At 44.8% G+C, this 16,469-nt stretch overlaps 1 protein-coding gene across 1 annotated transcript in view; it reads left to right on the top strand.

Annotated features, from left to right (window-relative positions):
* Window positions 1-16,469, top strand: part of LOC145361790 (serine/threonine-protein phosphatase 6 regulatory subunit 3-like) — a 117,308-nt gene that overhangs the window by 57,142 nt on the left and 43,697 nt on the right. The window contains exons 6-11 of the mRNA XM_080217768.1: window positions 1,510-1,622; window positions 4,503-4,616; window positions 6,967-7,132; window positions 13,206-13,358; window positions 14,077-14,244; window positions 15,636-15,700. Coding sequence (XP_080073894.1) covers window positions 1,510-1,622; window positions 4,503-4,616; window positions 6,967-7,132; window positions 13,206-13,358; window positions 14,077-14,244; window positions 15,636-15,700 — 779 coding nt within the window. The remainder of the gene's footprint in view (window positions 1-1,509; window positions 1,623-4,502; window positions 4,617-6,966; window positions 7,133-13,205; window positions 13,359-14,076; window positions 14,245-15,635; window positions 15,701-16,469) is intronic.

Raw genomic sequence — 16,469 nt, 5'->3', positions numbered from 1 at the left:
ATGAAGCTCAGGTCATTGAGTGTCTTTAAGACAGAAATAGATAGGTTCTTGATAAGGGGATCAGGGGTTATGGGGATGAGAAAAATATTAGCCATGATTGAATGGCGGAGCAGACTCAGGCCGAGTGGCCTAATTCTGCTCCTATGTCTTATGACCTTTTGGCTTCATCTTGACAGAAGCTTGCATCTGTATTCTAAAATTTGCCCATTTTGGTTTTGGGAAAATGACATCGCATTACTATAACTAGTGCCTCCAGATTAGTTTTAACTTGATTTCCTTCAAGTATAATAATGTTAATATTTTCAACATTCAGCTGTGGGGGGAAGTCAGCCTGGGGCTGACTGGAGAAAACTTTGAGCTTGTAATGCCCAGAGTCCAGTGCCCACTGGAGCAGTCCCTTGAGCGATATAGGATTAAATGTCTGAATTGGGAACGCTCCTAACACTGAGTCAGATGGTCACAGGCTCAAGGCCAACTACATAATCAAGTCTGACGCTTCAGTGCAGTGCTGCGAGAATGTTGCACCGTCAGAGGTGTGCCATCTGTCGGATTAGATATTCAACTGAAGCCCCAAAGTCTGATCTGCCTTTTCTGGTGAGTGCTAAAAGATGGTGGCACAGTTGTTAGCACTGCTGCCTCTCAATACCAGGGACCCGGTTCAATTCTGTCCTCGGGTCACTGCCTGTGTGGAGCTTGCACGTTCTCCCCGCGTCTACGTGGGTTTCCTCCGGGTTCTCCTGTTTCCTCCCATACTCCAAAATTGCATGAGTTAGGTGGATTGGCTGTGCTAAATTGCCCTTTAGAGTCAGGGGGATTAGCAGGGTAAATACATGTGGTTACGGGGAAGAGGATGGGTGGGATTGTTGTCAGTGTAAGCTCGATGGATCGAATAGGCGCCTCCTGCACTGTTCAGATTTTATTTATTTTAGTGCCACAAGTAGGCTTACATTAATGATGCAGTGAAGTTACTGTGAAAATCCTCCAGTCACCACACTCTGGGGCCTGTTCGGGTACCCTGAGGGAGAATTTAGCACGGCCAATGCACCTAACCAGCATGTCTTTCGGACTGTGGGAGGAAACCCATGCAGACACAGGGAGAATGTGCAGACCGTGCACAGACAGTGAACCCAAGCCGGGAATCGAATCTGGGTCCCTGGTGCTGTGAGGTAGCAGTGCTAACCACTGTGTCGCCCTGTGAACAATCCCATTACGCTTCTGGGAGTGGAATCAAGAAGAGCAGACACTTCTCCCATTGTCTTGGCCCAGAATTACTCCCTTATCAGGCAATTTTTAAAAAAAAATTATTTGAGCCATTCACCTTGTCTGAAAATTGGTGGCTGCGCTTAACTACAATAATGACTTCACTTTGAATTATCCCGCTGGTTGTGAAGTTATTTGAGAAGCCCTGAGGGCGGTGCATAACTGTGACCTTGATAACCATACTCAGCAGTGCCATAAAATTTAAGGTCCTAATAGTGTTTTTCTTTCCTTCACTTTCCTCACTCTCAGCAACACTCTAATGCGTCTCAGTCTCTCTGTGATATTATTCGGCTAAGCAGAGAACAGATGATTCAGATCCAGGACAGTCCCGAACCAGACCAGCTGCTGGCCACGCTCGAGAAGTAAGTTTCGGCATTTCTGACTTTGAATGTGTGGATGGGATATTTGATTTTTCTTCTCGGGAATTTCTGTCCCTTGACAGAATTCCAGAGTGTGGGTGGCTGAATTTCAGAGATTGATTAATTAGCAGTGCCTGTTGCTGCACCTCCCTGAATGTGCTGATGCAGTGCCAAGCTGCAGTTCAATGCATGTCTGCAGCTGCTCTACTGCCTAGCATAAGTGGTCATTTTTAATGTTCGAGCCATCAGCTTGCAAATACTAAAGATCCAATCTGTGATGTTCCTGCTCTGCTCGCACCTGGTGACACGTTTTAACCCCTCGAGCCATCAAGGTATCTCCCTCTTCCCCTTCCACTTCCTCGCTAGGTGTTTTAATCGCTATCTATACCTGAGAGAGCAGCCTGCCCCCAAGCTTCTAATCACATTGCATTCCCTTGTCTGCAATTTTCTCTTTAGCCTCCCCACCAACAGGACTAATACCTGACTTCCACCTGCCCTACACCCTGATGCTAGAGCTCCGACTTCTTTGTTGGAAAATCATAGACTCCCTAAAGTGTAGGAGAGGCCATTCAGCCCATCAAATCTGCATTGACTCTGACAAAGTATCTTACCAGGCTCTCTCCCTTGCCCTATCCCCATAACCTCATGCATTTCCCACGGTTAGTCCAGCTAACCTGCACATCTTTGGACACGAAGGGGCAATTTAGCATGGCCAACCCACCTAACCTGCACATCTCTGGATGTTAAGGAGCAATTTAGCATGGCCAATCCACCTAGCCTGCATGTCTTTGGACTGGGAAGAAACAAGAACACCCAGAGGAAACCCAGGAAGATATGGGGAGACTGTGCAGACCCCACACAGGCAGTCACCCAAGGCTGGAATTGAACCCGTGTCCCTAGTGCTGTGCGGCATCAATGCTAGCCACCATATTGCCCCAAATCTTGGCACATAATTGTTGCACCACAGTTCTGTATGTAGGCCCATTGAAAAATGTATTGAATTTTATAATAAATTACACAACTGTCTTATGACTCAACTTTGACCCTGGGTCGTCTGGACTTGAAATGTCGGCTCTTTTCTCTCCTTACAGATGCTGCCAGACCTGCTGAAATTTTCTCTTTTGGTTTCAGATTCCAGCATCTGCAATAATTTGCTTTTATTTACGTAACTCAGGAATGTTGCTTGGATTACATGCACTGACCACTTCCAGCAGTGTTTTTGATTTTTCCTCAGTAGCTGTAGTATATGAGCCAAACTCTAGATGTGGGAAACAGTAGTCTGTGAAAGGATAGTTCCAGTGGAGAGGCAGGATGTTGAGCTTTCTAAACTTAAGTCTTGTTTCCTCTGCTGCCTGTCCTTGTTAATTCTCCTCTTATTCAATGTTCGTCTCTCTCTCTGCATCCTCCTCTTCCATGAGGCCATTGTGCTGTTTTTGAGTTAAAGAATTTTGATTTTGCACCACCTGAGAGTTAGTAATTTTACTTCATCCTAGTGTGATGCTGTATTTTATTTTACAAGAAAAAGCTACTTTAGCATTGAAGCCAGCTCGCCATTTTGGAGGCACATGAATGTTTTGACCCATGTATTTCTTTAACTGCTTCTGTCTGGCATCTCTATCATGGAACAGTTGGTTCAGAGGAGATTTAGTTCTCATGAGATAATGCGGTTGAAACATGCAGGCAAGTTAGAGTGGAAATGGAATTTCCAGAGGAACTTGATGTGGCTGTTTAGCCTCTTGAACACTTTTCCGGCATTCAATGAGATTGTTGCTTTGTGACTTAACTCCATATAATTTCAGGGGGAGCTGGTGGCATAGTGGTAATTTCACTAGACAAGTAATCCAGGAGAGACAGGTTCAAATCCCATCATAGCACCTAGTTTGATTAGCGGTTGTCGTGCATACCCACCTGGTTCACTAATGTCCTTCAGGGAGGAAAATCTGCTGTCCTTACCCAGTCTGGCCTACATGTGACTCCAGACCCACAACAATGTGGTTGACTCTCAGCTGCCCCTCTGAAATGGCCTGGCAAGCCACTCAATTCAAAACCACCTAGAGATGAGCAACAAATGCTGGCCTTTGCCAGCGACACCCACATCTCATGAAAGAAAGGGGGCAGGGAAAGGAGCATTTGCATGCCCTCGCCCCATTACAGCACAGGAACAGGCCCTTCAGCCCACCAAACCTGCACCGAAATGCAGTTTCTGTCCCCCTGCTCTCCTCCCGTTCGTGTGTGTATCAAGCTATACCTTGAGCGTTGCTAATGTCCTGCTTCCACTACATCCACTGGCAGTGCCCACCAGCCTCTGTGTAAAAACCTTTACCTGCATATCTCCCCTAAACTTACCACCTCTCACGTTAAACCTGTGCCCTCTTGTATACAACCCTTCCACCCTGGGAAAAAGCCTCTACTATCCGTCCTATCTATGAACCTCGTAATTTTGTGGCTTCTATCAGGTCACTTCCTCAGCCTCCATCTTTCTAATCCGATTTTATCCAACCTCTCCTCATACCTAAAGCTCTTCAGTCCAGGCCATATCCTGGTAAGCCTTCTTTGTACCCCCTCCAGAGCATCCACATCCTCCTGGTAGTTTGACGACCAGAACTGCAGGCAGTGCTCCAAATGTAGCCTAACTGAAGTTTCCTTTGATACTTTAGCTAGTAATCTATCAGTCTCCATTTTAAAAATGAGCAGTCAATCTAGCATCAGTTGCTGTTCATGGAATGAGTCCCAAAATTTTGCCACCCTTGGCACCCATTGAGATTGAGAACTGGGTGCTTGAGGACGTACCGACAATTCAAAGCGGTTCTTTTCGGAATGCAACTTGTTTATGGCCAAGGATTTTTGTTTTATGATCACAATCTCCATTTGATTCACTTCCAGACAGGAAACCATCGAGCAGCTTCTTAATAACATGTTTGAGGTCGAGAAGGATGAGTCGGTGATTGTTAACGGGATCCAGGTACTGCTGACACTGTTGGAAACACGCAGGCCCCGGTAAGTGTGTGGAAAACCTGTTGCTCTGAAACCAGTATTTTCACTGCCTCCAGGGTTTTTGGTGGACAGCAAATTGTGTTGCATGCAAAAATGTGTGGAATGCTGCCGCGCACTAAATCATTGACCTAAAGATACCCTTAAGCGCAAAGTTATAGGATTTGACCGCAGCAGATTTATGTTTTGTTTATTTTTTCTACGCTTATATGCAGTCAGGCGAAAGAGTTCTGGTTGAATTCTTCTCTGCCTAAACTGGATGGAGAATAGAAACTGTTTACACTCCTACGTTGCCTTAGAAAAGGGAGCAAGAGTAGGCCGTTCAGCCCTTCAAGCCAAGGCTGATCATCAAGTTCAATATTCTGGTAACTGATTAACTAGGCAGAGATTCTAAATCAGATGTAGGTCCACTTGGTTTGTATGGCTATAGATTTACAGGCAGTCTTTGATTTTTTTGCAGGACTTTCTAGAATCGTAAAATTCTTACAGGGCAGAAAGAGGCCATTCAGCCCATCAAGTTTGCATTGACAAAAATCCAACCCAAGCCTCAGCCCCGTAACCCTACATATTTATCCTACTAATCCCCTGACACTAACAAGCAATTCAGCATGGCCAGTTAACCTAACCTGCACACCATTAGAGCGCAGGAGGAAACCAGAGCTCCTGGAGGACAACAATGCAGACATGGAGAATGTGCAAACACCACGCAGTTCCCTAGTGCCAAATTTGTACCCTGGTGTTGTGAGGCATCAGTGCTAACCACTGTGCTACCGCGCCGCCCCCGTCTTATCTTACAATGAGTTCAAAAGGTTTTGCTCAAGTTTGCAATACTTGCATGTAGAGAACCCTGTTTTGTGATTTTAAAAAAATCTCCAAGGATTTCACATTCAGTGAGCTACTTGTCAAAGTGAAGTGACAATTGTTATGTCAATAAACCAAATGTCTGTTTCTCCATTAGTGCCATGTAATTATGTCCAAAAGAAATAGAATTTGAATGAGTTTCTGCTTATCTATCCCAATAAGGAAGGTAATGACCTGTAGTGAGACATTGAAATTACTCTTGCTCTAGCAATTTACCAGAATCCACATCTTAAGGGGCAGCACGGCGACACAGTGGTTGGCACTGTCGCCTCACAGCGCCAGGGACCTGGGTTCGATTCCTGGCTTGGATGACTGTCTGTGCAGAATTTGCATGTTCCCCCCCATGTCTGCGTGGGTTTCCTCCCGCAATCTGAAAGACGTGCTGATTAGGTGCATTGGCCATGCTAAATTCTCCTTCAATGTACCCAAGCAAATGCTGGATTTTCAGAATAACTTTATTGTGGTGTTAATGTATGCTTACTTGTGACATGAATAAATAAACTTAAAGGCAAGTTGACGTGCAAGTTTAGTTGGCTTCAGTCATCCTGCTGTAAAGGTTTTGATTGACACATCACAGAAGTACCAGTGCAAAGAGTTAGCTTCTGTAGGTTTCTTTGTGCCACATAATGGGTCTTGTGTTGCTACTGTAGGAATATTGGGTATTCCCTAGGAAATCTGGATGAGGAGGGCTGTCCCACTTACTAATGGAATAGTGGGAGAAGAATTGGGAACAGGTTGGCTCAGGGAAGTGTAAGGCTCAAGTCAGTTTATTTTGTTCACAAGTAGGCTTACATTAACACTGCAATGAAGTTACCATGAAAATCTCCTACTTGCCAAACTCCAGCACCTATTCAGTTACGCTGGGGGAGTATTTATGTGGCCAGTGCATCTAACCAGCGCATCTTTCGGACTCTGGGTGGAAACCCACACAGACCCAGAATGTGCAGACTCCACACCTCCAAGCCAGGGATCAAACCCGAGTCACTGGCGCTGAGACAGCAGTGCTAACCACTGTGCCACCATAGTGTCTCACTTGCCCAATGTGAACTTGAAGCAGCATGGGCTTTCCCAGTAATGCTGCCATTAGGGACTACTAAGCCCCTCTAGTCTATCCTGCCATTCTGATCTGCAGCCTATTGACGTGCCTTGATACCGTATCCCTTAAAGCTCTTACCGAGTAAAAATCTATTGATTTTTCGATTTATTCGCTGTTGAAAACTAACTGATGTCTGTGGTGTTTCAAAATTATTATGTCTGGTCATCATAATCACTGGGTTCGGTTCAAAACCGGGTAAGTGCTGCCCCAATTGTCATCGTGTCCACACAGATTTCACTTGTGTCTGTTAACAATTGTCTGAAGTTAAATCCTCACAGGATTTCATTAGCATTCTCAGCTTTTGAAGACCCGACCCATAATCCTGCTCGGCAGATTGTTACAGATCATGTATGCTGCTCTGTTTACTGGGATTTCTCCTCCTGTTTTCTTTCTGCACAGGTCTGACCTGGGTGGCATGGGTGGACTTTTCTGTAACATCGATGGGCAGCTGGACCTATGCCCGCCAGGAATGGATCACGCTGGCAGCCAGGTCAGTGCAGGGACGCTACTCGGCATCAAATTAAGACTGCGGGATTTCCACCAGCTCCTCCTCGACCCACCAAAGGTAAGTATTGACGTGAAGTTACTTTTATTACCTGCAGAGATTGGGGAAGGCCTGAGGCACAATAATAAAATCACTTATAACCCAGAAGCTCAGGCTTAAATACCACGGGGAACGACATTCCAGCCCCACCATAAAATCTGTTGGAATTTAAATTCCATTAAAATGAAATCTGGAACTAAAGGCTATTGATGGTGACCGTACTTCCATTGAACATCTGGTTCCCTGATGTCCTTTAGGCAAGGAAATCATAGAATCCTCCACTGCAGAAAGAGGCCATTCGACCCGTCGAGTCAACGCCAGTCACAATCCCACCCAGGCCCCATTCCCGTAACCACATCTTTACCCTGCAATTCCCCAATACTTGGGTCAATTTAGCATGGCCGTTCAGCCTAACCCACAGATCTTTGGACTGTGGGAGGAAACCGGAGCACCTGGAGGAAACCCACACAGACACGGGGAGAACGTGAAAGCTCCACACACACAGTGAACCGAGGCCAGAATTGAACCTGGGTCCGTGGCGTTGTGAGGCAGCAGTGCCACTATGCTGCAAAATCTGGCGTCCTTACCCAGTCTGGACTACATGTGACTCCAGAACCACAGCAATATGGTTGACTCTCAACTACCGTCTGAACAAGAGCAACTAGGGATGGGCAATAAATGCTGGCGCAGCCAGTGACGCCCGTGTCCCAAAAATGAATGAATTTATTTTTAAATTCAATCACCCTTCCTCCACTGCTTTCTGAGGAAAAGAGTACCAAAGATTCTCTCACTCACGTGCACGCACACCCCCCGTTTGGAATGGCCTCTAATACATTTATATCCTTTCTTAAATACGGAGGTGAAAACTGTACATAGTATTCAAAATAATCTGGGCTCCACAACATCCAGTACAACTGTAATGAAATATCCCGACTTTTATATTCCATTCCCCTTGTTTAAAAAAAAATTTCATTTGTACCCCTAATCACTTGCTGCACCTGCATATTAACATTTCGTGGTTCATGTACCATGACGCCCAGTTCCCTCTGTACCTTTCTGCAATGTCTCTTTATTTGAATATTAAGCTGCTGCTTTATTCTTTCTGCCAAAATGGAGAAGTTTGCGTTTGCCTGCATTATATTCTATCTGCCCAAAATGTTGCTCGTACAAATAAGAAGCATTTTCAGGCTCCTTATGTTTTAAATTTTAGGTCTATTTATTAGCCTTGCATTAACACTGCAATGAAGTTACTGTGAAAATCCCCTAGTTGCCACAGTCAACCGCTTGTTTGGGTACACTGAGAGAGAATTTAGCACGGCCAATGCACCCTAACCAGCTCATCTTTTGGACTGTGGGAGGAAACTGGAGCACCCAGAGGAAACCCACGCAGACAAGGGGAGAAGGGGCAGTCTCCACAGAGACAGTGACCAAAGCCGGGAATCAAACCCTGGTCCCTGGCGCTGTGAAGTAGTAGTGCTAACCACTGATCCACTGTGCCACTACGTTCTCTTCATAACCTACTTTCCTACCTACCTTAGTGTCAGCAGCAAATTTAGCAACCATACGTTTGGGCCCTTCATCCAAGTCATTGATGTAAACTGTGAATAGTTGAGGCCGCTGCACTCGTCACATTTTGCCAGCCTGAAAATGACTCATTTATGCAACTTTTGTTTCCTGTTATGTGGTCATTACTCATTATAGTATGAGCTCTTATTTTGCATAGTAACCTTTGATATGGCACCTTGTCAAATGCCTTCCGGAAATCCATGTACTTTGCATCCAGTATGTCCCCATTATCCGTGTTGCTTGTAATATTCTCAAAGAACTCCAATAAATTAGTCATGGTTTCCCTTTCACAAAACCATATTGACTGCCTAATTGCAATGAGATTTTCTAAATGCTGAACCATAGCCATTTCAATAATGGATTCCAGCAATTTCTTTGCGACATATGCAAAGCTAACTGGCCTGGAGCTTCCTGCTTTCTGTCTCCCTCCTCTCTTGAAAAGAAGAGGCACATTCGCTGTTTTTCAATCTGATGGAACGTTTTAGAAAATTTAAAAACTGTATTCATTTACTGTCTGCAGCCACTTCCCTTAAGACTCTGGGACGAAATTCACCAGGACCTGGCGTCTTGGCCAGCTTTTAGCTAGAATGCTTTAAGTTCCTCCCTTCCTTTCAACCCCCCTTTCACTTCTGAGGTGTTATTTGTATCCTCGGCAAGAAGATGAATGCAAAATATCTTCAGTTCATCCACCGTTTCCCTATTTTCCATTCTCCTCATTCACATCCTCTCAAGGACCAACGCTCACCTTACTTGTTTCCTTTTTAAATACCTGTTTATATTTTAGCTAGTTATTCCTCATATTCTAATTTCTCCCTCTTTGTTAATCATTCTTTGTTTTTAACATTCTGTTCTATCTCCTCACCTGTCGCACTCATTTGTGGCATTATACACTTTCTTTGATACTATCCTTAACTTCCTTAGTTAGCCACAAATGATGTATTCTACCCTCAGAGTCTCTTACTGGAATGTAACTTTTGTGAACATTATGAAAATATCTCCTTTTAAATGCCTTTACATCTCTACTAATCTATCCCTTAACCTAATTTCCCAATTCACTTGGCCATCTCTGTTTTCCTGCCCTCATAATTGCCCCTATTTAATCGTATGCTTTCCCCCTGTTTGTGTGGTTTCCTCCCATTTCCCCCACCGTCCAAAAGATGTGCTGGTTAGGTGCATAGGCCGTGCTACATTCTCCCTAAGTGTACCCATGATGCTTAGACTGACACCTCACATCACCAGGTTTGATTTCCAGCTTGTGTCACTGTGCGGAGTCTCATGTTTTCCCCATATCTGCATGGGTTTCTTCCCACAGTCCGAAAGATGTGCTGATTAAGGTGCATTGGCCATGCTACATTCTTCCTCAGTGTACCCGAACAGGCGTTGGAGTGTGGTGACTAGGGAATTTTCACAGTAACTTCATTGCAGTGTTAATGTAAGCCTATTTGTGAGTAATAAATAAACTTTAAAATACTAGTCTTGGGTCCATTCCCCCCTCAAACTGTATATGAAATTCCAGCATAATATGATCATTGCTACCTCTGGGCACCTTCACTGAGTTATTAATTCATTCTGTCTCATCGCACATGATCAGATCGAGTATAGTCCACCCTCTGGTATTAGAACATGCTGTTCAGAGAAAATGTCCTGAAAACACTCCAGGAACTCATCATCGGGCTACCTTTGCCAATTTAATTTGCCCAATGCATGTGTGGATGAAAATCACCCATGATTTTCCCAGTACCTTCTCACAAGTCCACATTATTTGTTCCTGTATGTCCTACCCTCCAGTGTGATGACTGTTCGGGGGGACTGCAAACCACTGCCACAAGTGAATTCTTAGCCTCTGCTGTTTCTCATTTCCACCTAAACAGTTGGATCTCCAGATCTCTATTATACCAATGCCAACCTTATCTAACAGAGCTAGTCCTCCATCTTTTCTCAGCTCCCTGTCTTTCCCAAATGTCCTTCTCCTAACTGCCTGTGTTTCTCAAATGTCATGGATCCTTAACTATTCAGATCCAAACCCTTGTCATCCGGCAGCTATGACTGTAATCGCGGTCAGCTCATATTTATTTATTTGTATGCTGTCTGTCCATCTGTTTTATTATGAATGCTGCATGCATTCAGATTCAGAGCCCTTTGTTCTGCCTCTGTTATTTTTATAACCTCTGATGCAGTAATAGTTTTGTACACTCTGTCCCTTCCTGCTGCACTTGGATCACCATTTCCCTTATTCTTGCCTTTATTGTCTTCTGATTCCTCTCTTCAGTTTATTACATCTTCCCAAGCTTAACCCCACACCACCACTATTTAGTTTAAAGCCCTCTGTCTACCATCCTATTTATACAATTTGCTAGAACACCTTCCCAGCAAGGTTCAATTGAAGGCCATCCTAACAGTATACTTTCCACTTAGCCAAGTACTGGGGCTAGTGCCTCACGAATCACAACGCATTTCTCCCACGCCAATCTTTAATCCATGCATTTAAGTGTCTAATCTGATTTACCCCATGCCTGCACAGTGGTTGGCACTGCTACCTCTCAACAGTGCCAGGGATCCGGGTTCAGTTCCAGGCTCGGGTCACTGTCTAGTGCAAAGTCTGCATGTTCTCCCCGTGTCTGCATGAGTTTCCTCAGATTTCTTCCCACACTCCAAAGATCTGCTGGTTGGGTGCATTGGCCGTGCTAAATTCTCCCTCAATGTACCTGAACAGGCGCTGGAGTGTGGCGACCTTGGGGATTTTCACACTAACTTCATTGCACTGTAAGCCTACTTGTGACAACAATAAATAAATTTGTTCATGGCTGAGGTAGAAATCAAGATTATCACCTTTGAAGTTCCGCTTTTCATTTAGATGTTCATAGTCGGTCAACAAGAAACTCTTTCCTAGTTCTGTGTATGTTGTTGGTACTGATGTGGACTGGATCCGTTGGATCTTCTTCTTGACCCATTGCTAGTTCCTCTCCAATCCAGAGCAGGTGTCGTGAACACTGGCACTGAACAGGCAACATGGCTGTCTAGATTCCCGTGCTTGGCTGCAGAGAACTGTGTCTATCTCACTGACTACACTGGTCCCAACTACCACTGCATGCCTTTAACTCCCCCTGCTTGAATGGCTTTGTGTTCCATGTTCAGTTTACTCAGCCACTTTCATCCTTATAGACTGCAAAAACTTCAAACCTGTTGGACAATTGCAAAGTCTGAGGCTTCTCTCCCCCTACCCTCTGGGTCCCCATACCTGCCTTGCTTGCTGTCACACCCTCCTGTCCCTGACCACTGAAAAAAATCAGAAGACCCCTATTCTGGTGTGACTGCCTCCTAGTACTTCCTCTCACTTGTTATCACCTGTAGATGTGATAGTGTTGACTATAGGCTGGTGCCAGCTGCTTCTAATCTAGTTTTAATGTTCTGCTTTAGGTTACATCTTATTGTGTGTGACTATTGGTGTGATTGTGTTCTCAATTATGTCCGTATTTAATGAAGGATGTGCTGGCCTTGGAAAGGGTCCAGAGGAGGTTCACAAGAATGATCCCTGGAATGAAGAGCCTGTCGTATGAGGAATAGTTGAGTACTCTGGATCTATACTCATCGGAGTTTAGAAGGATGGGGGGGGGATCTTATTGAAACTTACAGGATACTGCAAGGCTTGGATAGAGTGGACATGGAGAGGATGTTTCCACTAGGAGGAAAAACTAGAACCAGAGCGCATAACCTCAAGCTAAAGGGATGATCCTTTAAAACAGATGAGGAGGAATTTCTTCTGCCAGAGGGTGGTGAATCTGTGATTTTCTTTGCCGCAGAAGGCTGTGGAGGCCAGGTCATTGAGTGTCTTTAAGACAGAGTTAGATAGGTTTTTGATTAATGAGGGTGTCAGGGGTTATGGGGAAAAGGCAGGCAAATGGGAGTGAGAAAAAAAAATCAGTCAAGATTGAATGACAGAGCAGACTCGATGGGCCGAGTGGCCTAATTCTGCTCCTATGTTTTATGATCTATTCCTGGATGGGTCCTCAATTATGCTGGCTATTTTTCCAAGGAAGCGGGAAGTGTAGGCAGCTCAGTGGACAGGAGGCTGGTTTATGTAATGGAGTGGGCTACGTTCACAACCCTTGTAGTTTCTTGCAGTCTTGGGCAGAGCAGGAACCATACCAAGCTGTGATACATCGGGAAAGGATGCTTTCTATGGTGCATCTGTGTGAGTTGGAGAGTCAGTACAGACATGCTGAATTTCCTTCAGCTCTTGAGAAAGTAGAGGCGTTGGTGATCTTTCTTAACTATGTTGTCGGCATGGGGGGAATAGGGGAGGGGAAGTGGAGTTAATTTAGAAACAAAGCTATGAACTGTTGAATAGCGAGCAGGTTTGAGGGGCCAGAATGCCACCTACTGCTTCTCATGCTTGCATCCCAATCAGAGGGTTTCACTAACAAGCATTTCAATCGCTCTACAAATTAGCTACAGTTCAAGATAATGCGCATTGTATTTTGAGACTTTGCCTCTTACCCCTCCAGTTTTCTTCTTTCTCTTTCTGTAGAAAAGTAAAATGGTGACTACCTGGGGCATCCTGGACCCGCCACTGGGGAACACTCGGGTTCATGTGGTCAAACTCATCACTAGCGTCTTACAAGTGAACAATAGCGACGTGAATCAGGAGTTGATGGAGTTGAACACACTGGACGTTCTTCTGGTGAGTGTTGGGTTTGGGAGAGGGCTGTCCTGTACCGACCAGGGAAGGTGAAAAACAGTATCGTATCTGAATAGTTTGCCTAGACTGGTTTGAGAAGGATGGCCACCAGTGAAAGTGGAACCACGTCCCATTAAAGACATTGTCTTCCCAAGAATGAGAAAAGGAACCGTAATCATATCTGAACTAACAGGAAATGTCCGAGGAGTGCATGCTGTGCATATGCTTTGTTGTAAACCTTTTTCGTAGAATCCTTACAGTGCAGAAGGTGGCCATTCCACCCATCAAGTCTGCACCCGCTCTCTGATAAAAATAACTTGCCCAGACTCTATCCCCGTAACTCCACAGACTTACCATGACTAATCCATCTAGCCTAGACATCTTGGGACACTTGAGGGTAATTTAGCATGGCCAATCCACCCAACCTACACATCCTTGAGTGTGGGAAGAAACTGGAACATCTGGGTGAAAAACCCACACAGACACGGGGCGAACATGCGGACTTCACACAGGCAGTCACCCGAGGCTGGAATTGAACCTGGATCCCTGGCACTGTGAGGCAGCAGTGCTAACCATTGTGCCACCATGCTGCCCATTTTGACCCTTGCATAATAGCAGCTGATCATGGTTGAGATTTTGTCCACAGATTGTTCTGTTGTCTCAATCCTGCCAAGGGTGTGTTCCACACTAATGCTCGCTCTTCATGGATCTGCTTCACCAGGATCTCTACTTCAAGTACGTGTGGAATAACTTCCTCCACTTACAAGTGGAGCTGTGTATTAGCACGGCTCTGGGGAACCCTCCAGCAGAAGATTGCACTGAAGCCAATGTAGAAAATCACAGTGAAAACAGCACAGAGACCACCCGAGAAAATCCACTCATCAAACACGTATGTAAAACCTGGTTCTTTCAGGGATCGCGGTCCAGTGGGTTAGACACTCACGTTCTACCCCTTTTTCTTTATATTATGTATATTGCATACAATAGTTAAGCAGTTTATCAGTGTACTTTTCTGAATTAGTGATGTTGATGGCTTATCTCCACCAAGAAATTAAAACAACGAGAGCTTATTGATACGTTCAATATTAAGTAACCCAGTTATACTGAAGATTTTATTTTTTAAAACAGTAAGTCATACTTTAAAGCAAATTGAACCTTTTTTTAAAGCCATGTAGATTTTGTAATTTAGATTGATTCCTTCAGGAGCCTGAGTCAAAGTCCTTGGTTTTTCTAGCATCAGCAACACTATTTGGTACTTCCACAGTCATCCCATCCATCTATTTCTTAAGGCGGATCTGGCAACCCAAACAAGATGTCTGTGAGATCGTAGGCCAAGTCCAACATATCCATTTCTTCCTCAGTAATGCTATCCAATTGCTTGTAGACAGATTCTTCACAGGTTAGGTGACATTTGGAGCAGGCCAAAGTTCTTTCACATGCACCAAAACCATTAATATCCAAGTTATTTTACCGCTTAGCCTTGTATTCAAATCCAGCTCAGACTGGTTTGAAAGCTTTCTTTTCATCCTGCATCCTAATGTGAAATGTTTGAGTTATCAGTTGAACCTAATGAGGCTTATAAATAGAACGCAAAACAGCAATGTGCAAATTAATCAGCATTTTGCACCATTCTCCTTTTGATTCATTTGTATGGATGTGGTCATTGGTGGCAAGGCTAGTGTTTATTGCCTATTCCAAATTGCCCTGAGGAAGTGGCAGTGAGCCACTGCCTTGAACTGCCGTGCTCCACGTCCTGAAGGCATGAGGCTAGAGTCAGGAATGTGGTGTGTTGTAGGATTTGGAGCTGGTGGTAGATATGGGGTATGGTGAGGAATTTGAATATATGGGGAGAATTTTAATATTGAAATGTTACTGGACCAGGAAAGCCTGGGGAACGGGAGGTGGGTGGAGAATAGGGGGGTGGGGGGGGAGGATGAAGTGGAGGGAAAGGGAAGAGGGTGGTTGGGGGAGGGGAGGAGATTGGAGTGGGGTGTCAGAGAATGGGGGACTAGCCAGAAGGTCATTGAGAGAGCCTGGATGTGGTAAGTGCATAAATGGATGTTTCAGTTGCAGGTGAACCAAGTGAGGGACTGAGACAGCTGGTGTCTTGAAGGTGAAAGTGAAGTTGTGACAGTGAGAATATGGGTCACTAGACCACCTGTGGGTCCAGTAGAACACAGAGATTGCGATAAGTCAGTGACCAGGGAGAGGGATGGAATAGTTGGAACAGCTGGCTTACGTGTGGAACCCAAAATGTTCTTGTGTTCTTTTTCCTATCAGCTGTTCCAGAAATGCCGGTTGCTGCACAGAGTCGTGTCGGCCTGGGAAGAGAATGAAAAAGTGCAGTAAGTATTCAGGAAATGGAGGGGTGTGCAGGCAATAGCCAGAGAAGGAAACAGCAAATATGTCAATTGAGATGAGAGGATCAGCACCAGCAGTTGGAGGAGGAACCCTTGACTCAAAGCCAAGCTTGCCACACTCCCTGATTCCTCAGCTAAACATTTACTTTTCAGAACACTGCTGTGCTGCAGCCGGAATAGGGATTATTGGTAACATTTTTGGTGTTACCTTGAGCCACGTGTGCGCTGTCTAGCTAACTGAACTAACCAGCTCTCCGCATCCCTCCTTAGCTCAGGTACTTTGAGAAGCCTTGTCCAGAAAAGTCATCTGTTACTGGACTCTCAATCCTACTCGCATCCTCTTGATTGCCTCCCTGTGGCAAGCCCAGGGAGTGATTCCTTTGTTTATAAAGGAGGATATATCCTCTATCCTGAACAGAACAAGTTTTTGCACTTTCCACCTTGTCACTGTTTCACCCTGTGTATGTGGTTTGATAGTGAAAGACTTGGCTGCAGTCAATTAACTTGGTATAGACTGTGGATTGAATCGTTTTTTTATTCATTCATGGGACATGGGTGTCGCTGGCTGGGCCAGCATTTGTTGCCTGAAGGCAGTTGAGAGTCAACCACATTGCTGTGGCTCTGGAGTCACATGTAAGCCAGACCAGGCAAGGATGGCAGATTTCCTTCCCTAATGGACGTTAGTGAACCAGATGGGTTTTTCCAACAATGCTTTCATGGTCATCAGTAGATTCTTAATTTATTGAATTCAAAT

This window comes from Carcharhinus amblyrhynchos, chromosome 35 (assembly GCF_965287045.1).
Source record: "Carcharhinus amblyrhynchos chromosome 35, sCarAmb.v2.hapA, whole genome shotgun sequence".
Lineage (NCBI taxonomy): Eukaryota > Metazoa > Chordata > Chondrichthyes > Carcharhiniformes > Carcharhinidae > Carcharhinus > Carcharhinus amblyrhynchos.
The sequence above is the reverse complement of the archived record's forward strand: the minus strand, read 5'-3'. Positions and strand labels throughout refer to the sequence as shown.